We start from the raw sequence: 17,500 nt of genomic DNA, 5'->3' as shown, positions 1-17,500 counted from the left end.
TAGGTGGCTGAGATCCAGGCTATCAAATGTAGCCTTGATCATCTCTGGGTTAAAATCCAATGACGGACCGCATTCCGCATTCCATTGCAACGCGTGCCTTTTGCTTTCATTTTTCTGGGAAAGACAAAAGCGGAAGTCAAATACAGTCAAACCTCCAGTTGCAACCACCTCTCGTAAGCGACCAGCCTTCCAAAATGCCAAACGTTTCAAAGTCAAATCACTATACTTGGAACCTCTTGTAAGCGACCAACTCTCTCAAGCGACCGCGACCACTTTTCGAGCTATTTAATAAAAATTTGAAATTTTCTTTTGTTTGTTTTTTTTGTCGTAAGCGATCACTTGACAGATAATAGAGCGGAAATTGGATAATAAGTTGTTCTAACATCATCGCATCCCTGGGCCGGCAAAAGAGACGGAAATTTCTTAAAGGGATGAACCCGATTTTGTTCTCGAAATTGGCTTTTCACATGAATAAAACATTGCATCGGCATTGGCGCATGGGGCAAGTCTCTGCAGTCACCATATTCTAATGAGGCAAAATTTTTATCCAATATGGTCTAAACTCTCGTAAACGACCACCTCTCGTAAGCGACTACCTAGGCTTGACATCTTGTGTGGTCGCTTACAGGAGGTTACGTTCGACTGTATTCGACCTATTCGAATTTTTTTTACTGAGAAAATGGTTGCTGTTGAACAAGCATTCATCAAGCCATTTTACTTTTTAATACGCATTCTATTACACGACTTTCAAAATGTCTTTACACGGAACACGACGTTTTTCGTGTAATGCACTGGAAAATTTCGGGGGAGACGGAGCTTCTGAAAACGTAATCCTGAGGATGTTTACCATTTCTTCAAAAAAATTAATCCCAAAATTCAGGAGATTTCGGTCAGAATGTAAGTGGTGAAACAGTAATTTTGGCTCAACCTACAGGAAAATTACCGAAATAAACAGATGGTTTTGAACGGTAGTCCAAAATTTCCAACCGAAGTATCCGAATAGAAAATGCGCTTACCATTTCCAGTTCTTCACCAGTTCTAGCTGCCATCTCATCCTAGGCTCTCTCGGTAAACTGGGGGTTGTTGAGTAAATGGTGAAATGGCCAATCCGAATGGAACTTACTTTGCTTACCATTTGCACAAACTATTGAGGAACCGGTTTCTCCGCGTGAATGGTAAACAACCACAGAGTAATTTTCCGGAAAATCCATTCGAAAAATGTGGATTACAGGCGCTTTCCATTCAAACAAAAATTCCGGAACTATCGAATCAGAGACAAATGGAACGAAAATTTTCTGGGAAAGTTTCCGGAAAAACCAAAAATTGTTGAAATTATGAAATACACACCATTCAAACTAAATCTTTCGCGTCTAACTTTCGCGCCAATTCGTGGTTTCTGATTTTCTGTAGATCGGTAATTGTAAGACTGTCAAAGAGGCCGATCATAGGGTATGCAAGGTTTTGAAATAACTATGTTTCAAATTAGAGAGTTTTACTAGACGTGAGAATTGGGAACTTATTTATCATGCAATTTGAGTGCGTTTGTATCCCGAATTCAACACTTTCGTATTCTTGCAATGCATTATGGGTAACTGTACTGTTGTAACATGGAATGCACCTTCCCGCCGAATTAACACATTTTATAAGTCTACATTCACACTTTCATAGGCCCGGTGCTTACTCCCCAAAATTCCTTTTTGTGCCCATGAACTGACCTGCTTTTAGACCATCCTCGGAGACCCAGGGGCAGTTAGTGGGGGCGGAGAAAAGTCTAATCTTCGCTCGAATTTTTATCTCGCCCGTTTAGAGTTTTCCCCGCCCCCACTAACTGCCCCTGGGTCTCCGAGGATGCTTTTAGAACTGCTCTGTTTTGGCCTGATACAGTCGGAAACCAAGTTTAGATCTATTAGCGCTTAACAGCACTCTTGGAACCGTGAACTGCCGCAAAAATTCAGTTCTTCTAATGCTACACTTGTGTCAAGTTGCCGATCACCAGGCTTAAATGAGTGTCCTTTGACCACCAAAACATAGCTATTTAGAAGACATTCTGCCACTGGCACGTTAACACGCATTCGATACTTGGCACTTAGCGCAATCGAACTTCTTCAATCGATATACCGACATCGAGGTTACTAAGCCATGTGACTATTTCTCAGGCCTATATGCTACTCGCTCTTAATTAAGTCCACTACTTCCGTTTTTCAGTGAAAACGGGAACTTTTCACTTTTACAGAGCAAATGCACGGAATAGAACTTGTTCAAATTGTTTTATTCTATTGTATAAAGACTTAAAGATGTGTCCTATCAGAGATGTACTAGTCCGCAAGACAGCTCGAATTTGTTACTTCTTGCGTTTAATTTTTTGTTTCTGTTAAATACAGTTTTCCTACGAACCAAAAATAATTTTACACATACAAATGATGAAAACAACCTTCCCAGTGCTTTTGTTTTTGTAGAGTCTATAAGAGAAACATTTCCGTCTCACCTTCTCATCCAGGCAGTTCGTCTCTTTTTCGCATGGAAAGTACAAAGACATACTGCGACTTCTCAGGTTTTCACCAACAGTTTTATATCAAAACTTATATGATAAATAATTCTTACATATTATAATGTCTTGGGTAATTTCCTGTGATTTGGAATTATGCTGCAGATGTTGTCATTTCAAGCGCTTCCTCGTAACTTGGTGGCGGAGTTTCGGGAACATTTTCTGTCCAATCGTCCGCGTCCACAGATAAATAAACTTCATCGGGATTTTGAACAACAGTAAAATAATCAGGCAATGAATCAGTCGAAGAAGTTTCAATAAACGGTAGACGATGAGGAACGTGAACAAAAGGAAGAATAGGAGCGGCGGATTTTTCCAAATCTTCTGCGGGAATCAAAGAGACGACGACTTGAGGAGTTGTGTTGATACGTCTTCGTTTGTAACACAACATGACTGGTCTTAGTAATAATATCAGAAGTCCAGCAGCAAACACTACTGCAGCCACAATCCCTGGAAGCCTAAAGTACGAACGGCAGGAAACACAGTCTGCAGAAGATGTAAACAAAGAAAACACGACCCCCAGAATAGCCGTACTCACTGCAATGCAGACTAATGCAAAGGCTACAACTGAAAATAACAACCTTCTCCGACACGCATTTTCGGACATTATTGAGGTAGCTTTAGATCCGTGAGTACAGGTTCAAAGTGAGGATATTTTAGGCCACAGCTCAATGATTTGGTCCGTGTTTCTTTAGTTGTTTGATGCACGTGTTTTTCACCTGAGGTCGTACTTGTTCAGTCTCGTGCAGAGCCATTATTTCGTCACGCAACGGTCCTCTCCTACTGGAGAAACGTTGCGCGACCACCGAAATAGCGGCTTCGTTGGAGACTGATCCCAGTCATGCGTGAAAATATGGTATGTTCGGTAAAAAACGTCCCCAGAGGGCACAGTCATACTAATATAAAGTACCATTGTACCACAGTTTCTTTGTGGGCTCATATCATACATAGTGCACGAGTCACACTAAGTGTCTAAGTCAGCACGAAATCTTGTGACTTGGAAATTTGAATACTAGGAGTAGACGCTCTTCTGCCTCGTCACGCAATCTTTCCACTTCGGCGAATAAAAATTGGCTGCAAACTGAACTGGTGAAACTTAGCCATCGCTCACCTGTTTGGCACGTCGGAAGTCCGACGTCTTACTATTAAATGTTTCTGAAGACAGTTCAAAGACAAAGATTTTCCGAAGATTTCCAAAGAGGCTGCGGAAACGTGGGAAGGAATTAAATATCGATGAATTCAGAGCAAATCCGAAGATCGGTACTACTCGAAAAATCGTCAACACTGCACTACAAAACCTTGATTTATTTGACTTATTTTGCACTCGCAATGAGTCCTAAGAAAGACTATTTATAGAGCGTATGCACGTGACGTCATCAAATTCTAAAATCCAAACCCAAAGAAACACCAAACTGTTTATACTTATCAGGCATAAGAGGTGCTAAATTTATATCTGTGTACAACTTTTCAGCTCAACAGAGTCCTTCGTTTGGAAACCAACGTATTTTGAATTTCAGAGTTATGGTGGTGCGTGACATAAAGTTACGATCATGTTTGTCGAAAAACACATACTTATCTCGCGAGTTTTAGCCATTTGAGAAGTTTAAGTATTAGGAAAAGTGTTTATATAAATATTTGTTTGTTCAGTAAAGGTAATCAGTCGCCTAGATAACCAAAGTAAATTCTAGATGATTACACTATTTTCCGGCCGCCATATTGATGTTCCACTGAGGTACACCGCAGAAGTGTATTCTTTATTTATGCTCTATAATATCGCAGTTTCTTGACTCTGGCCACTAAAGAGTTTTCGATTATTATTATTATTATTTTTTGCATACGCTGTATTGGTTTTCTTTTTTTATTCAGATAAAACCCCCTTGCTCAGTCAATTCCTAGCCCAGATTAAGTCCAGCCCCGAGCTGTCGTCCATGTTTGATTCCATTCAGAGAGATGCCGAATTCGCAAAGTCCATGGGCACTTCTTCGATATTCTCAGCTTGTTAAACTATAAAAAAACCGTAAAAATAACAAAAACGTTATTCCTCTATAGGGAAATACAAAACAGTAACAAATGGTGTAATCTTTTCAAAGGAGTCGTAATTCTTTTCGCGACGAAAAAGATCCGGCTTTTGAAGACGGTGTTGTAATTTGCCTGATGAGACTTGTGCCATTTGAAAGAGCTATGTCACGCTATGTCACATAAGGAAATAGTTTTTGGGATGATAGAAAACTTCAAAATAATAGCCAACAAACTTCAAAGTAGGAAAATATCAGCGGTAATAATAAGCCCCAAAGGAACAAGGATGGTTCACACTCAAGAAAATACGATGCGATTTTTTTTTCTTTCAAGCTGTGCCATTTGTGGCATAGCTCCTTCAAATCTCCAGAAAAGATACGAATAGACTGTTGATTTAAAGCGAAATTCTCGAATAGACTGTTGATTTAAAGCGAAATTCTCCCAAGACATAAAATGCCCGCAAAACTGTTAGGAGAATTTCCATGAAAATCGTAAGGGTTGATGGTGAGTCCCGGCAGCTTTAGGTTGTACTGCAGTGTTAAAAAAGTGCTCTAGGGGCAAACTTCGTAGTTTCTTTTCATTTCGATACTTTAACCGAGCTGTGATAATCATCTTGTTTCGCGTAAGACGTTTTTGGACACGCCAGGAACGTGGGACCCGCACGAGGGATGCGGGATCGCGGGATCGGAGGAGGGTCGAAGGCACCTGCGAAAGAGTAAGTGTGCTTCCTGCCTCCCAACGTCTCACTCGGTGAAGTTGACGCTGATACAGGCGCTGAGAAAGTATTTAAAGAAATTCTTCTCAAGAACACTGTAGTAAGGGTACGTCAGGTTGATCGAAAGAATACAGGCATTTTCGGGCTAAAAATACTCAATGCTCAAAATGCTAGCATTTATAATGAAAATCTGAAAGCTAGGACGCAAATTGACTTAAAGAACATAGACATTCTTAAAAGAACCCGGCTAATAAAATTAAGAGAAATAATCCTTTGAAAAACCGACGAAGAAATGTTTTACAGGAAACCAGGAAATCATCCTCTTGCTTGAGGCAAGAGAAAATTCTCATGCACACACTCGAAATAAGATACATTTAATTGTAAATTTCGAAAACTCCCCTCAATGAAATCTCCAAAATTGAATTAGGTTCAATAAGCCCATTCATCTTAAAGCTCGGGAACTTCTTTGATAAAATGTCCTTCTGCGCAACACACATACAGGAACAAAATAGATTAATAATAATAATAATGACAATAAAAAAACACATATTTTAAGAGGAGGCCACTATCACTAAGTGTGGTTTTCAGGCGGGTCCTATATAGAAAATAAAATAACAAAAGCTAAAATAACATCGAAGCTCATAAATGAAAAATTAAAAGTAACTAACAAAAAAATTCAGAACTGCATTAAAAATGTATACATAAAGCTAATTAGGAAGAATTTCCTAAAAGCCTTCTCAAATTTCTTTTAAAAATCATGTCTGGCATTGGTCAAAACACTTGTTTTGTGCGAAAAAACAAAGAAGCTTCTGGAACGTAACAAAATACCATACTTGTACAATTAATTCTATTCTCCTCGATCGATGAAACTTTCAATACTACTTTTGCTGTACACTTACTAAGACATGTAACAAGCCATGGCTTTTATTGTTATTTACTTGCTGCCATAATTTCAGCGTTTCGTAAATATGTACGTACTTTCTTTTGTTTGTCGTGGACGCCTCCATCAATATTAACTAACCCAAATAGTTATTAACTTCGAAAGACGGAATGGCTGACAGAAGTAGTGAACTGCGTTGTTTGTGCACAATGAATACTAAATATTTCTAGTAAGTAATACCCATATAATTCGTGACTGAGGTGTGTGCAGCACGGTAAAGCGAGACACGGGACACCCGCCCGAGGGTATTTATCTGAATCGACTTGCGCTCTAGAAAGAACGTTAGGATCCCTTTCATTAGCAGAAATGGTCCTGACATTACTGTTGTTGACATTGGTTTCTTTTACTATATAATGTTTGTCGCTAGAAGCAAGCGAGAAAACCACTCGCGCGTCTTTGTTGTCGTGTGTGATAACTCTAACGCGCACAATACCAGGTGGTATATCCCAGCTCAGAAGTCACCAACATCACTCAAAAGCATTCTTTTAATCCACCATTACCGTTGAAATTATGAAGGAAAAGTTAATATAGAGCAATTTTATCATTCAGAAGAAAAAAATTACTTCCCAATACCTTAAGAAAATTATACCTAGGTTTGACTTTCGACTGAATTAATTTAGATACGTCATTTGTATACATGTACAGTGTACAAATTTCTGTTCATTTTTTCAGGAAAATGGTGCAACTCTATAGTTTCAGTTGATAGTCTAGTCTTATTCAGACACCTGCTAAAAAGGTCCCTGCAAACAGCAACGGGATTTTAATGCAGCTCTCGAAGCTGCAAAGGGAAAGGAAAGTGTATTTGTGTAGGGCAAAGTAGATAGTAGACAGATTTAAATTAATGTTTAATGTTTCAAGCCTAACTTTTAAGTCTAAAGTTCCTAACTGAAACACCTGCATGAATAATGAAGTCTCCAAGAGCCGCAGCCTAAAAAGGCTAAAGTTACTCCGTTACTTTAAGAATCAAGCCAAACAGTAGTCAGCGTCAAATATTAAAATACTGTTTAATGTTTCAAGCCTAAATTATAAGTTTTAGTTCCCAAAGAAACACCTGGAGAAAAAATTCTCACAGAGCCGCAGCCTAAAAAGGCCAAGCTGTTCTGCTGCTTCAAGGATTAAGCCAAACAATATTTGTCATCTAAGGTTTAAATTAATGCTAGATCTTTTAAGCGTCAATTTAATTCAGTGTAAATTCCCACTCAAGTATATCGAAAGAAAGCATATCTTCCATAACTATCCAAGTTATCTGGTCTTCTTGTATTCACGCCGTGATGCGAACGTCGGCTTCAAGGAGCAACTGAGCGCGAGCCTTAGGCCCGGTTCAAATGTCGCATTTCACATGTGCCGAATTTAACTCGAGCATTAAATACATGTTATATGCGACGTTTGAATCAATTAAATTCGGCAGTTTCGAATTTGCCGAATCTGAGACTGAAACAGTCGAAGATTCGACTTAGATTCGACATTTTACAATATTTGTCTAATTTCTCGCGCGCTGATTGGCTCATTTTTATCATCAATAGGAGTACAGACGGATAAAATTTTAATTAATGCAAGCTTTCAAGTTCAACTCTCAGCTGTCAAACTGTCAACTTTTTAACCAATGAGATTTTGTGGACTTTTTTTAAATAGCCAATCAAAAAGCCAGAAAAGCTATTGACAATGTTGGCGTCATTTTGAAAAAATTCACTTGTCTTTGCTTACGGCAAGCTTACGGCGTCTTTTCCCCTCATTTATTGTCGGCATTTGACCATTTTTGGGTCTTGTTATTGTAAAAAACAAATTGACGTCGGTTTTTTATGCGTATGTCATCTTATTGATGATAAATTTCGTCATAACATTGTCAAAGATTACTGCCGAACCACTCGCCTGCAGCTCGTGGTTCCACACCCACTTTGACAATGTTATGACGCAATTTATCATCAATAAGAGGACAGACGCATAAAAAACTGACCTCAATTTGTTAATTTGACTAACTATAATGCATAAATTATAGTAAAATATTATGATTTATTTATTACCCAATATTACACTAGGGATATTCTGGCGGCGAACGGAGTTTACTGCACCTTTCAATTGCACGCGGACTCTAAAATTCAAAGCTCAACCGACAAATGCGTTTTTCGCTACCGTCAATCAAATGTTCGGCGGCTCCTCCCGGTTTCCGATTACTGCCGAGAGCGAGGTAATCAAATCGTTGAGCACAGTTCAGACAAAGAAACAGTGTTCGGCAGTAGTCGGAAGATGGGAGGAGCCGCCGAACATTTGATTGACGGTGGCGAAAAACGCATTTATTGGTTGAGCTTTGAATTTTAGAGTCCCCATGTTATTGAAAGGCGCAGTAATTTGGCAGCATTAAATTCGCCGTCTGAATCAAATACCGCATTTAAGTCGATCAAAATAGGAATTAATTAAATTCGACACATGTGGAATGCAACGTTTGAACGTTAACTGGGCCTAAAACAAACCTTCAGTATGTTTCGTTTTCCTATTTTACAGCTCAAAACAACTTTGAAAGAAGCAACGAGTTTTCCAGTAAGCTGAGATCGCAAAGGAAACCAAATTCCTTAATTCACAGGACTACTTCAAAATTCTACTTCCTAAGTTAGAAATCAAAACTGCGCAGCTATCTTTAATTATAGTCCCAAAATATCCTTCTACGTTGTTATTACTTTGGGCAGGTAAAAGGTTAGAGCTTGTACTGCGTTAGCAACGCTGATATAAATTAACATAAAATTAAAAAAAAAAGGAATTATGAATATCGAGCTGTAATTTTAAATGAATAATAAACGACTCGGGAACAAATGCAAGGAATAATGAATAAGCATGATCCAATTTTTCTACTTCCAACCCCAAAAAACAAGAAGCAGGATTTTATCAGATTTAAAATGATCCTTAAGAGTCTAAACGGTGGTTCATGGCCTGTTTTTCTTGCATGCTAAAAAGTCACCTGCAGTGTCTTTATATCTAATAAAACACCGCATGCTAATAAGGAGGAGGTCTTATCGATATAAAGTCATTGACCGTGATGAATTATCGACCGTTTGAAAGGGAAGCGGGCTTATGAATTATTAATGAGTGTTTGAACAATATCTACTGAGGCGAATCAAACAGACATATACATTCGGTTTTCTTAGAATCCTGAATAAATTGTCCCCATCCCAAAAAACTACTTGGTGAAGGCGCTCACGTAATAGTCCGGCTAGTGAAACTTACATTTAAGCTACAGTACAGTACCATAAATTTTTATAGGGTTACCCTAACATACCAATGAAAGCTAACCGCAAGCAAAATGCAGTGAAGCTAACCTCAAGCAAATTATAGGTACTCACGTAATGATCCGGGTAATTACCAAATATGGTAAGTAGTGCCTACACCAAGTAGTGCCTACACCTTATAGTTTTCCAAACGCGGAAATTCATATCACACCTATATTTTGAATTGCCTTCCTCGGTGAAAATGTCCAAGTTAGGGCTTTTAAGCGCAGCATTCTCAGCAGCCCTTGGCAAAGAAGTGGTACTACAGGAAGGTGGAGCGACGTCTTCATCAATCCACGATGTTTTTAAACAAACATACATGATGAATCCGCCGGGATTTAGACCGCCTTCCCCAAAACCTGTACATGAGACGTTTCCAATTTTTGTGAAAGGCTTCTTTGGACTTGATGATACACTCACTTTACAGGTGACACAGGGGCATTCTGTGTTGCAAATGAAACTTCAAATTCAGGACAAAGTACAGATAGCGCTGGGACAGTTTGACCTACTATTTGATAATAATCGTCTTGATGACGATGGAACTGTGAAAGACTACGGATCACAGCCCGAAAGCACCATTTACTTGGCGCTTCGCCTCAAAGGGGGGTGGAGGTCCGCTCACAGTAAGCACAGACGAGCTTGCTCCTGAGTTCGATTACGACTTCACTTATGTCAGAGATGATGGTAAACGATACGTGAGAGGGGGCTTCGAGTACAAGCGACCGTACGGTTGGAAGCGATTTGCGCTCAGGGCTCATGGAAGGTACGAAAACGACGAATGGCTTGGCCCTGATGGCATCCGAACGAGCCAAGCAAGCGGAGAATGGCCTGTGTCTTATCACGGAACGGATATGAAAAGCGCAGAGAAGATCGTGGAGGAGGGCTATAAACCTGGGCCAGGAGCTAAGTTTGGTATTGGCATCTACACAAGTCCAAGCCTTGAAATGGTTGAAAGGTTGTATGCGAAGGAGTTCTCTTACCAAGGGAAAACGTACAAAATTGCTCTTCAGAATCGAGTTAATCCTGATACTAATGGTCACCTTAAAATCATCAGTGCTTCGCAAACTGGAGTAGGAGCTGAATATTGGCTGTCTCCAAAAGATAATGACGATGTGCGCGCATATGGAATTCTTATCCGACAAGCAGACGACACATGCACCTTGCAGTGAGTGCACGCATGTAGTGGGAGAGAGAGCCAGGATAAGACTAAAATTTCCGCTTTTCATACAGTTTCAGATTTCAGATTTAGACTTTGCCCCTTCGAGAAACACCATAAAATTCCACCGCCATCTTTTAGCTATTTATGTACCTAAGCGCAATCCTAGTTTCCCAATGGATCAGAAATTGATCATTTCAGTCTATGATCTATATTGTTACGGTTATAGATCTCTCTCGGTATCTGCGCCAACTCTTTGGAACTCCTTAGCTTTCCGAAGAATATACGATTACGTGAGCCCTTAGATTGTTTTACAAATCAGTTGAAGACGCGACTTTTTTTCGAAAGGCGTACATTAATTTTGTATAGCTTTAAGACTTAATGTTGTAGTATTTTATTATGTAGAATTAGAATAGTCCAAATTTCTTCACATACTCCGACATCAGATTATTTTAAGAACTAGACGCTTTAGGAAGCGTAACTGGGTTGCATTTATGATAGTAAATATTTGAAAATTGGATAAAGGAAATGGTGAATTGTATATACTGCATGGAAACCTAGATATTACAATGGTACATCTTAGGTTCAGTTAAATAATGTTATGCACAGTGAAATTTCTGCAAAATAGAACATAGAAAAACTATGAAAGAATCAAGGAAAAGCTGAAGGTTTTGTCAATGTTGAAGTGTTAAACTCAAGCATCTACCTTTCTCATTGATGTACTTGTTGTTTAGGCAAAATGACTGCCTCCATTGTAAATGTGGAATTTTAAGGCATATAACGATTTTACATAAGAGTCTGCATACGAGTCAAGCGGCCCATCAGGACTGTGGTTATATCTGGTTTACTTCTGTAGCATGTAACCACCAGGAGCATTTCTACTCCCCTCCCGCCCCTGGATGGAACACTAGTCCGCAGCCTAAACTGAGCCTTAGTTGCTTCGCTGTTTAAGGATTAAGCGAAACAGTATTTAGCGTCAAACATTAAAATACTGTTTAATGCTTCAAACCTAAATTATAAGTTTTAGTTCCCAAAGTTCCATTAAGTCCTACATTAAGTTACCCAAGTTCCATTAAGTCCTAAAGTTCTTAACTGAAACACCTGGAGAAAAAAATTTTACAGAGCCGCAGCCCAGAAAGGCCGCCAAGCTGCTCTGCTGCTTCAGGGATCAATGCTCGATCTTTAAGGCCTCAGTTTTAATTTAGTTTTAATTCCTAATGAAATATCGAAAGCAAGCATATCTTCCATAACTATCCAAGTTATCTGGTCTTCTTTTACTCACGCAGTAATGATCCCTAATCAATATGCGAACGTCGACTTCAAGGTGCAACTGCCTTAAGGTCATTCCTCACATTTGCATTGCGCATCCTTACTGCGCATAATTTATGGCGTCATTAGCGCGCGCTCGTGCACGTGCACATTGAAAACATGACGGATTTGCCTTGATATTGAGCTCTGTCAATTGAAAAATGGCTTTAGCTCACCAACGAGCACGGGCACCCCAATTTTTTTTCTAGTCATTGTAATTAACTAATCATAAGCTTTGCGTGAGAAAAGACTGATTTAATTTCTATTGCTGAAAATTGAATAAATAAGAAAAATAGCAGATACACTGTGGTCTTTTCTATTTTGCAGTCGGTAACCACGTAGAGAAATTTGGTTCGAATTTTTAATCAAGGATTTAGCTTTCTGTTTGAATCAAACTTAAAACGTTTATTTGTGCCCGACACATTGTATTGACTGTAGTTTAATGCGTGTTCTTATGAGTCCGGGCTCACAAAGATGTTACAATTACTGGGAATGCGTTCTTATAATAAGCATTAAATAATGCCAAAATGGGGCATTTTCAATGCCTCACTGCTCCTTAATAAGCATGGGCACCCCCCTTTTTTATTTCAAAATTGAAGTTATCATATGACAAATATTCAGTGGACAAAGTTTGAACAAAAATCTATTGTCACTTTTATTTCAGAGGAATTACCTTAAATCAAACCTTAAATATGATTAGTTTTCCTATTTTACAGCTCAAAACACTTTTGAAAGAAGCAACGAGTTTTCCAGTAAGCCGAGATCGCAAAGCAAACCATACTCCTTAATTCACAGGACTGCTTCAAAATTCGACTTCCTAAGCTAGAAATCAAAACTACGCAACTATCTTTAATTATAGTCCCAAAATATCCTTCTACGTTGTTATTACTTCAGCCAGTTAAAAGATTACAGCTTATACTGCGTTAGCATCGCTGATATAAATTGAAATAAAATTTAAAAAAAAAGGAATTGTGAATATCGAGCTGGAATTTAAAATGCATAATGAACGACTCGGGAACAAAGTAAGGAATAATTGAATAAGCATGATCCAATTTTTCCACTTCCAACCCCGATTTTTGTTAATGTTTTCTACTTTTACCTCACCTGGTTTGCACATTGCATAAAAAAATAGGTGTGAAAAAATGTGACTCGGCATATTTCAAAGAACTACACCAAAATTGCAAAGATTTATTTTATGAATAACAACATATAATAATACTCAAGATCTGCAGCGTCAACCAGCACTTCACTGGCAATAACAATAAAAGCACTCACGTTCCCCACAGCGGGGGAGTTTATTCTACTTTCATGTAATGTTTAAAAAACGAGAAGCAGGATTTTATCGGATTTAAAACCACGAGGCGCAGCCGAGGGGTTTCAGACCCGATGAAACGTATGCTGCGAGTTTTTTGAACGGCTTCAAAAACACTCCACACAAAGGGTGATCCTTTAGAGTCTAAACGGTGGTTCAGGGCTTGTTTTTCTTGCATGCTAATAAGTCACCGCATGCCAATAAGGAGGAGGTTTTATCGATGTAAAGCCATTGACCGTGATGAATTATCGACCGTTTGATAGGTCAGTGGGCTTATGAATTATTGAGTGTTTGAACAATACCTACTGAGGCGAATCAAACAGACATATATAGTTGGTTTTCTTAGAATCCTGAATAAATTGTCCCCATCTCAAAAAACTACTTGGTGTAGGCGCTCACGTAATGGTGCGGGTACTGAAACTTACATTTAAACTCCAGTACAGTACTATAAATTTATATAGAGTTACCCTAACATACCAATGAAAGCTAACCGCAAGCAAAATGCAGTGAAGCTAACCTCTAGCAAAATATAGGCACTCACGTAATGGTCCGCGCAATTACCAAATATGGTAAGTAGTGCCTACACCAAGTAGTACCTATACCTTGTAGTTTTCCAAACGCGGAAATTCTTATCACACCTATATTTTGAACTGCCTTCCTCGGTGAAAATGTCCAAGTTAGGGCTTTTAAGCGCAGCATTCTCAGCAGCCCTTGACATAGAAGTGGTACTACAGGAAGGTGGGGCGACGTCTTCATCAATCCATGATGTTTTTAAACAAACATACATGATGAAACCGCCGAGATTCAGACCGCCTTCCTCAAAACCTGTACATGGGAAGTTTCCAATTTTTGTGAAAGGCTTCTTTGGATTTGATGATACACTCACTTTACAGGTGACAGAGGGGCATTCTGTGTTACAAATGAAACTTCAAATTCACGAAAAAGCACAGATAGCGCTGGGACAGTTTGACCTACTATTTGATAATAAGCGTCTTGATGACGATCGAACTGTGAAAGACTACGGATTACAGCCCGAAAGCACCATTTACTTGGCGCTTCGCCTTAAATGGGGTGGAGGTCCGCTCACAGTAAGCACAGACGAGCTTGCTCCTGAGTTCGATTACGACTTCACTTATGTCAGAGATGATGGTAACCGATTCATGAGAGGGGGCTTCGAGTACAAGCGACCGTACGGTTGGAAGCGATTTGCGCTCAGGGCTCATGGAAGGTACGAAAACGACAAGTGGCTTGGCCCTGATGGTATCCGGACGAGCCAAGCAAGTGGAGAATGGCCTGTGTCTTATCACGGAACGGATATGAAAAGCGCAGAGAAGATCGTGGAGGAGGGTTATAAACCTGGGCCAAGAGCTAAGTTTGGTATTGGCATCTACACAAGTCCAAGCCTTGAAATGGTTGAAAGGTTGTACGCGCAGGAATTCTCTTACGACGGGAAAACGTACAAAATTGCTCTTCAGAATCGAGTTAATCCTGATCGTAATGGTCACCTTAAAATCATCAGTGCTTCGCAAACTGAAGTAGGAGCTGATTACTGGCTGTCTCCAAAACGTGATGATGTGCGCCCATATGGAATTCTTCTACGTGAAGTCCGACAGACCGAGTCGCAGCTAGGGGTCCAATCCAATCCTATCTCTCCAACCCCCGCAGCCCAATCAGCACAGCCCAGCCCGCCAAAGCAAACAGACTATCCATGCTCCTTGCAGTGAGTGCACGCATGTAGCGGGAGAGAGAGCCAGGATAAGATTCAAATTTCCACTTTGCATACGGTTCCAGATTTCACATTTAGATGTTGCCCCTTCGAGAAACACCATAAAATTCTACCGCCAACTTTTAGCTATTTATGTACCTAAGCGCAATCTTAGTTTCCCAGTGGATCAGAAATTGATCATTTCACTCTATGATCTATCTTGTTACGGTTATAGATCTTTTTCGGTATCCGCGCCAACTCTTTGGAACTCCTTAGCTTTCCGAAAAATATACGATTACGTAAGCCCTTAGCGACGCGACTTATTTTTAAAGGCGTACATTAATTTAGTATAACTTTATACTTTATGTTGTAGTATTTTATTATGTACACTGAGAATATTCAAAATTTCTTCACAAACTCCGACATTAGACTATTTTAAGAACAAGACGCTTTAGGAAGCGTAACTGGGTTGCATTTATGATAGTGAATATTTCAGAATTGGAAAAAGGAAATGGTAAATTGTATATACTGCATGGAAACCTAGATATTACAATGGTATATCTTAATAGGTTCAGTTAAATAATGTTATACACAGTGAAATTTCTGCAAAATAGCAGATAGAAAAAATATGAAAGAATCAAGGAAAAGCTGAAGGTTTTGTCAATGTTGACGTGTTAAACTCAAGCAGTTACCTTTCTCATTGATGTACTTGTTGTTTAAGCAAAATGACTGCCTCCATTGTAAATGAGGAATTTTACGGCATATAATGGTTTTACATAAAAGAGTCTGCATACGAGTCAAGCAGCCCATCAGGACTGTGGTTATATCTGGTTTACTTCTGTAGCACAGAGCAACCAGGAGTATTTGTACTCCCCCCCACCCCCCCTGGATGGGATGCTAGTCCAACGCAGGGTTACTCCCAGCGGTAAATTTTGCACTTAAGCCGGCTAACAGTAACATATTTAGAAGAAATAAACTGATCATATCGAGATCTCAATTGCTTTTTTGATTATTTATTAATGTAACTTTCTTCAGCAAGAGACAACTGTGTACCTTTCCTCGCACTGTCGTCACTACTGACCATACAGTTACTCACTTCGAATGAAAGTTTCATGGGAACAGTTTGTACTGCGTTAGCAACGCTGATGTAAAATAAAATTTTAAAAAAAGGAATTACGAATATCGAGCTGGAATTTTAAATGAATACTAAACGACTCGGGAACAACTGCAAGGAATAATGAATAAGCATGATCCAATTTTTCCATATCCAACCCCGAAAAACCACGAGGCGCAACCGAGTGGTTTCAGACCCGATGAAACACATGCTGCGAGTTTTTTGAACGGCTTCAAAAACATTCCACACAAAGCGTGATCCTTTAGAGTCTAAACGGTGGTTCATGGCCTGTTTTTCTTGCATGCTAATAAGTCACATTCAGTGTCTTTATGTCTGATAAAACACCGCATGCTAATAAGGAGGTCTTATCGCTATAAAGCCATTGACCGTGATGAATTATCGACTGTTTGACAGGTGAGCGGGCTTATGAATTATTAATGAGTGTTTGAACAATATCTATTGAGGCGAATCAAACAGACATATACAGTCGGTTTTCTTAGAATCCTGAATAAATTGTCCCCATCCCAAAAAAGTACTTGGTGTAGGCGCTCACGTAATGGTCCGGGTAATGAAACTTACATTTAAACTACAGTAAAGTACTATAAATTTATAAAGAGTTATCCTAACATACCAATAAAAGCTAACCGCAAACAAAATGCAATGATTCTAACCTCGAACAAAATGAGAGCCGCGGTGGCCTCATGGTTAGTGCGCTCGTCTCCGGATCGAGCGGTCCGGGTTCGAGCCCTGGCCAGGGACATTGTGTTGTGTTCTTGGGCAAGACACTTTACTCTCACAGTGCCTCTCTCCACCCAGGAGGGTAACCCTGCGATGGACTAGCATCCCATCCAGGGGGGAGTAGAAATACTCCTAGTCGCTTCATGCTACGGAAACCGGGATAAGCTCCGGCCTGATGGGCCACTTGGCTCGCATGCAGACTTACAGTACTATAAATTTATAACCTCGAACAAAATATAGGCACTCACGTAATGGTCCGGGTAGTTACCAAATATGGTAAGTAGTGCCTACACCAAGTAGTGCCTACACCTTGTAGTTAACCAAACGCGGAAGTTCTTATCACAGCTCTTGTTTGAACTGCCTTCCTCGGTGGAAATGTCCAAGTTAGGGCTTTTAAGCGCAGCATTCTTAGCAGTCCTTGGCAAAGAAGTGGTATTTCAGGAAGGTGGAGCGACACTTTCAATCCATGATGTTTTTAAACAAACATACGCGATGAAACCGCCGGGATTCCGGCCGCCTTCCCCAAAACCTGTACATGAGACGTTTCCAATTTTTGTGAAAGGCTTCTTTGGATTTGATGATACACTCACTTTACAGGTGACAGAGGGGCATTCTGTGTTACAAATGAAACTTCAAATTCACGAAAAAGTAGAGATAGCGCTGGGACAGTTTGACCTACTATTTGATAATAAGC

General features: G+C 39.6%; 2 protein-coding genes and 1 pseudogene across 2 annotated transcripts; 2 read left to right on the top strand and 1 right to left on the bottom strand.

Moving 5' to 3' along the window:
* Positions 1 to 2,339: 2,339 nt before the first annotated feature.
* LOC145470868 (uncharacterized) lies at positions 2,340 to 3,663 on the bottom strand. The gene has a single exon (XM_081454749.1). It carries the CDS (start codon positions 3,150 to 3,152, stop codon positions 2,640 to 2,642), a length of 513 nt encoding a protein of 170 aa, XP_081310875.1. The 5' UTR covers positions 3,153 to 3,663; the 3' UTR covers positions 2,340 to 2,639.
* Positions 3,664 to 9,632: 5,969 nt separating this feature from the next.
* On the top strand, positions 9,633 to 11,935 carry LOC145470229 (uncharacterized; annotated as a pseudogene).
* Positions 11,936 to 12,630: 695 nt separating this feature from the next.
* LOC145470228 (uncharacterized) lies at positions 12,631 to 17,005 on the top strand. Its single transcript, XM_081454059.1, has one exon. The coding sequence runs from the start codon at positions 13,918 to 13,920 to the stop codon at positions 14,971 to 14,973; it is 1,056 nt and encodes a 351-aa protein (XP_081310185.1). The 5' UTR covers positions 12,631 to 13,917; the 3' UTR covers positions 14,974 to 17,005.
* The last annotated feature ends 495 nt before the right edge of the window (positions 17,006 to 17,500 follow it).

This window comes from Orbicella franksi, chromosome 15 (genome assembly GCF_964199315.1).
Source record: "Orbicella franksi chromosome 15, jaOrbFran1.1, whole genome shotgun sequence".
Classification (NCBI taxonomy): Eukaryota; Metazoa; Cnidaria; class Anthozoa; order Scleractinia; family Merulinidae; genus Orbicella; species Orbicella franksi.
This window is presented reverse-complemented; position numbering and strand designations above follow the sequence as displayed.

Excerpts from the sequence above, each read along its gene's own strand:
- LOC145470228 (XM_081454059.1), top strand. The coding sequence starts at position 13,918 with ATGTCCAAGTTAGGGCTTTTAAGCGCAGCATTCTCAGCAGCCCTTGAC.
- LOC145470868 (XM_081454749.1), bottom strand. The coding sequence starts at position 3,152 with ATGTCCGAAAATGCGTGTCGGAGAAGGTTGTTATTTTCAGTTGTAGCC.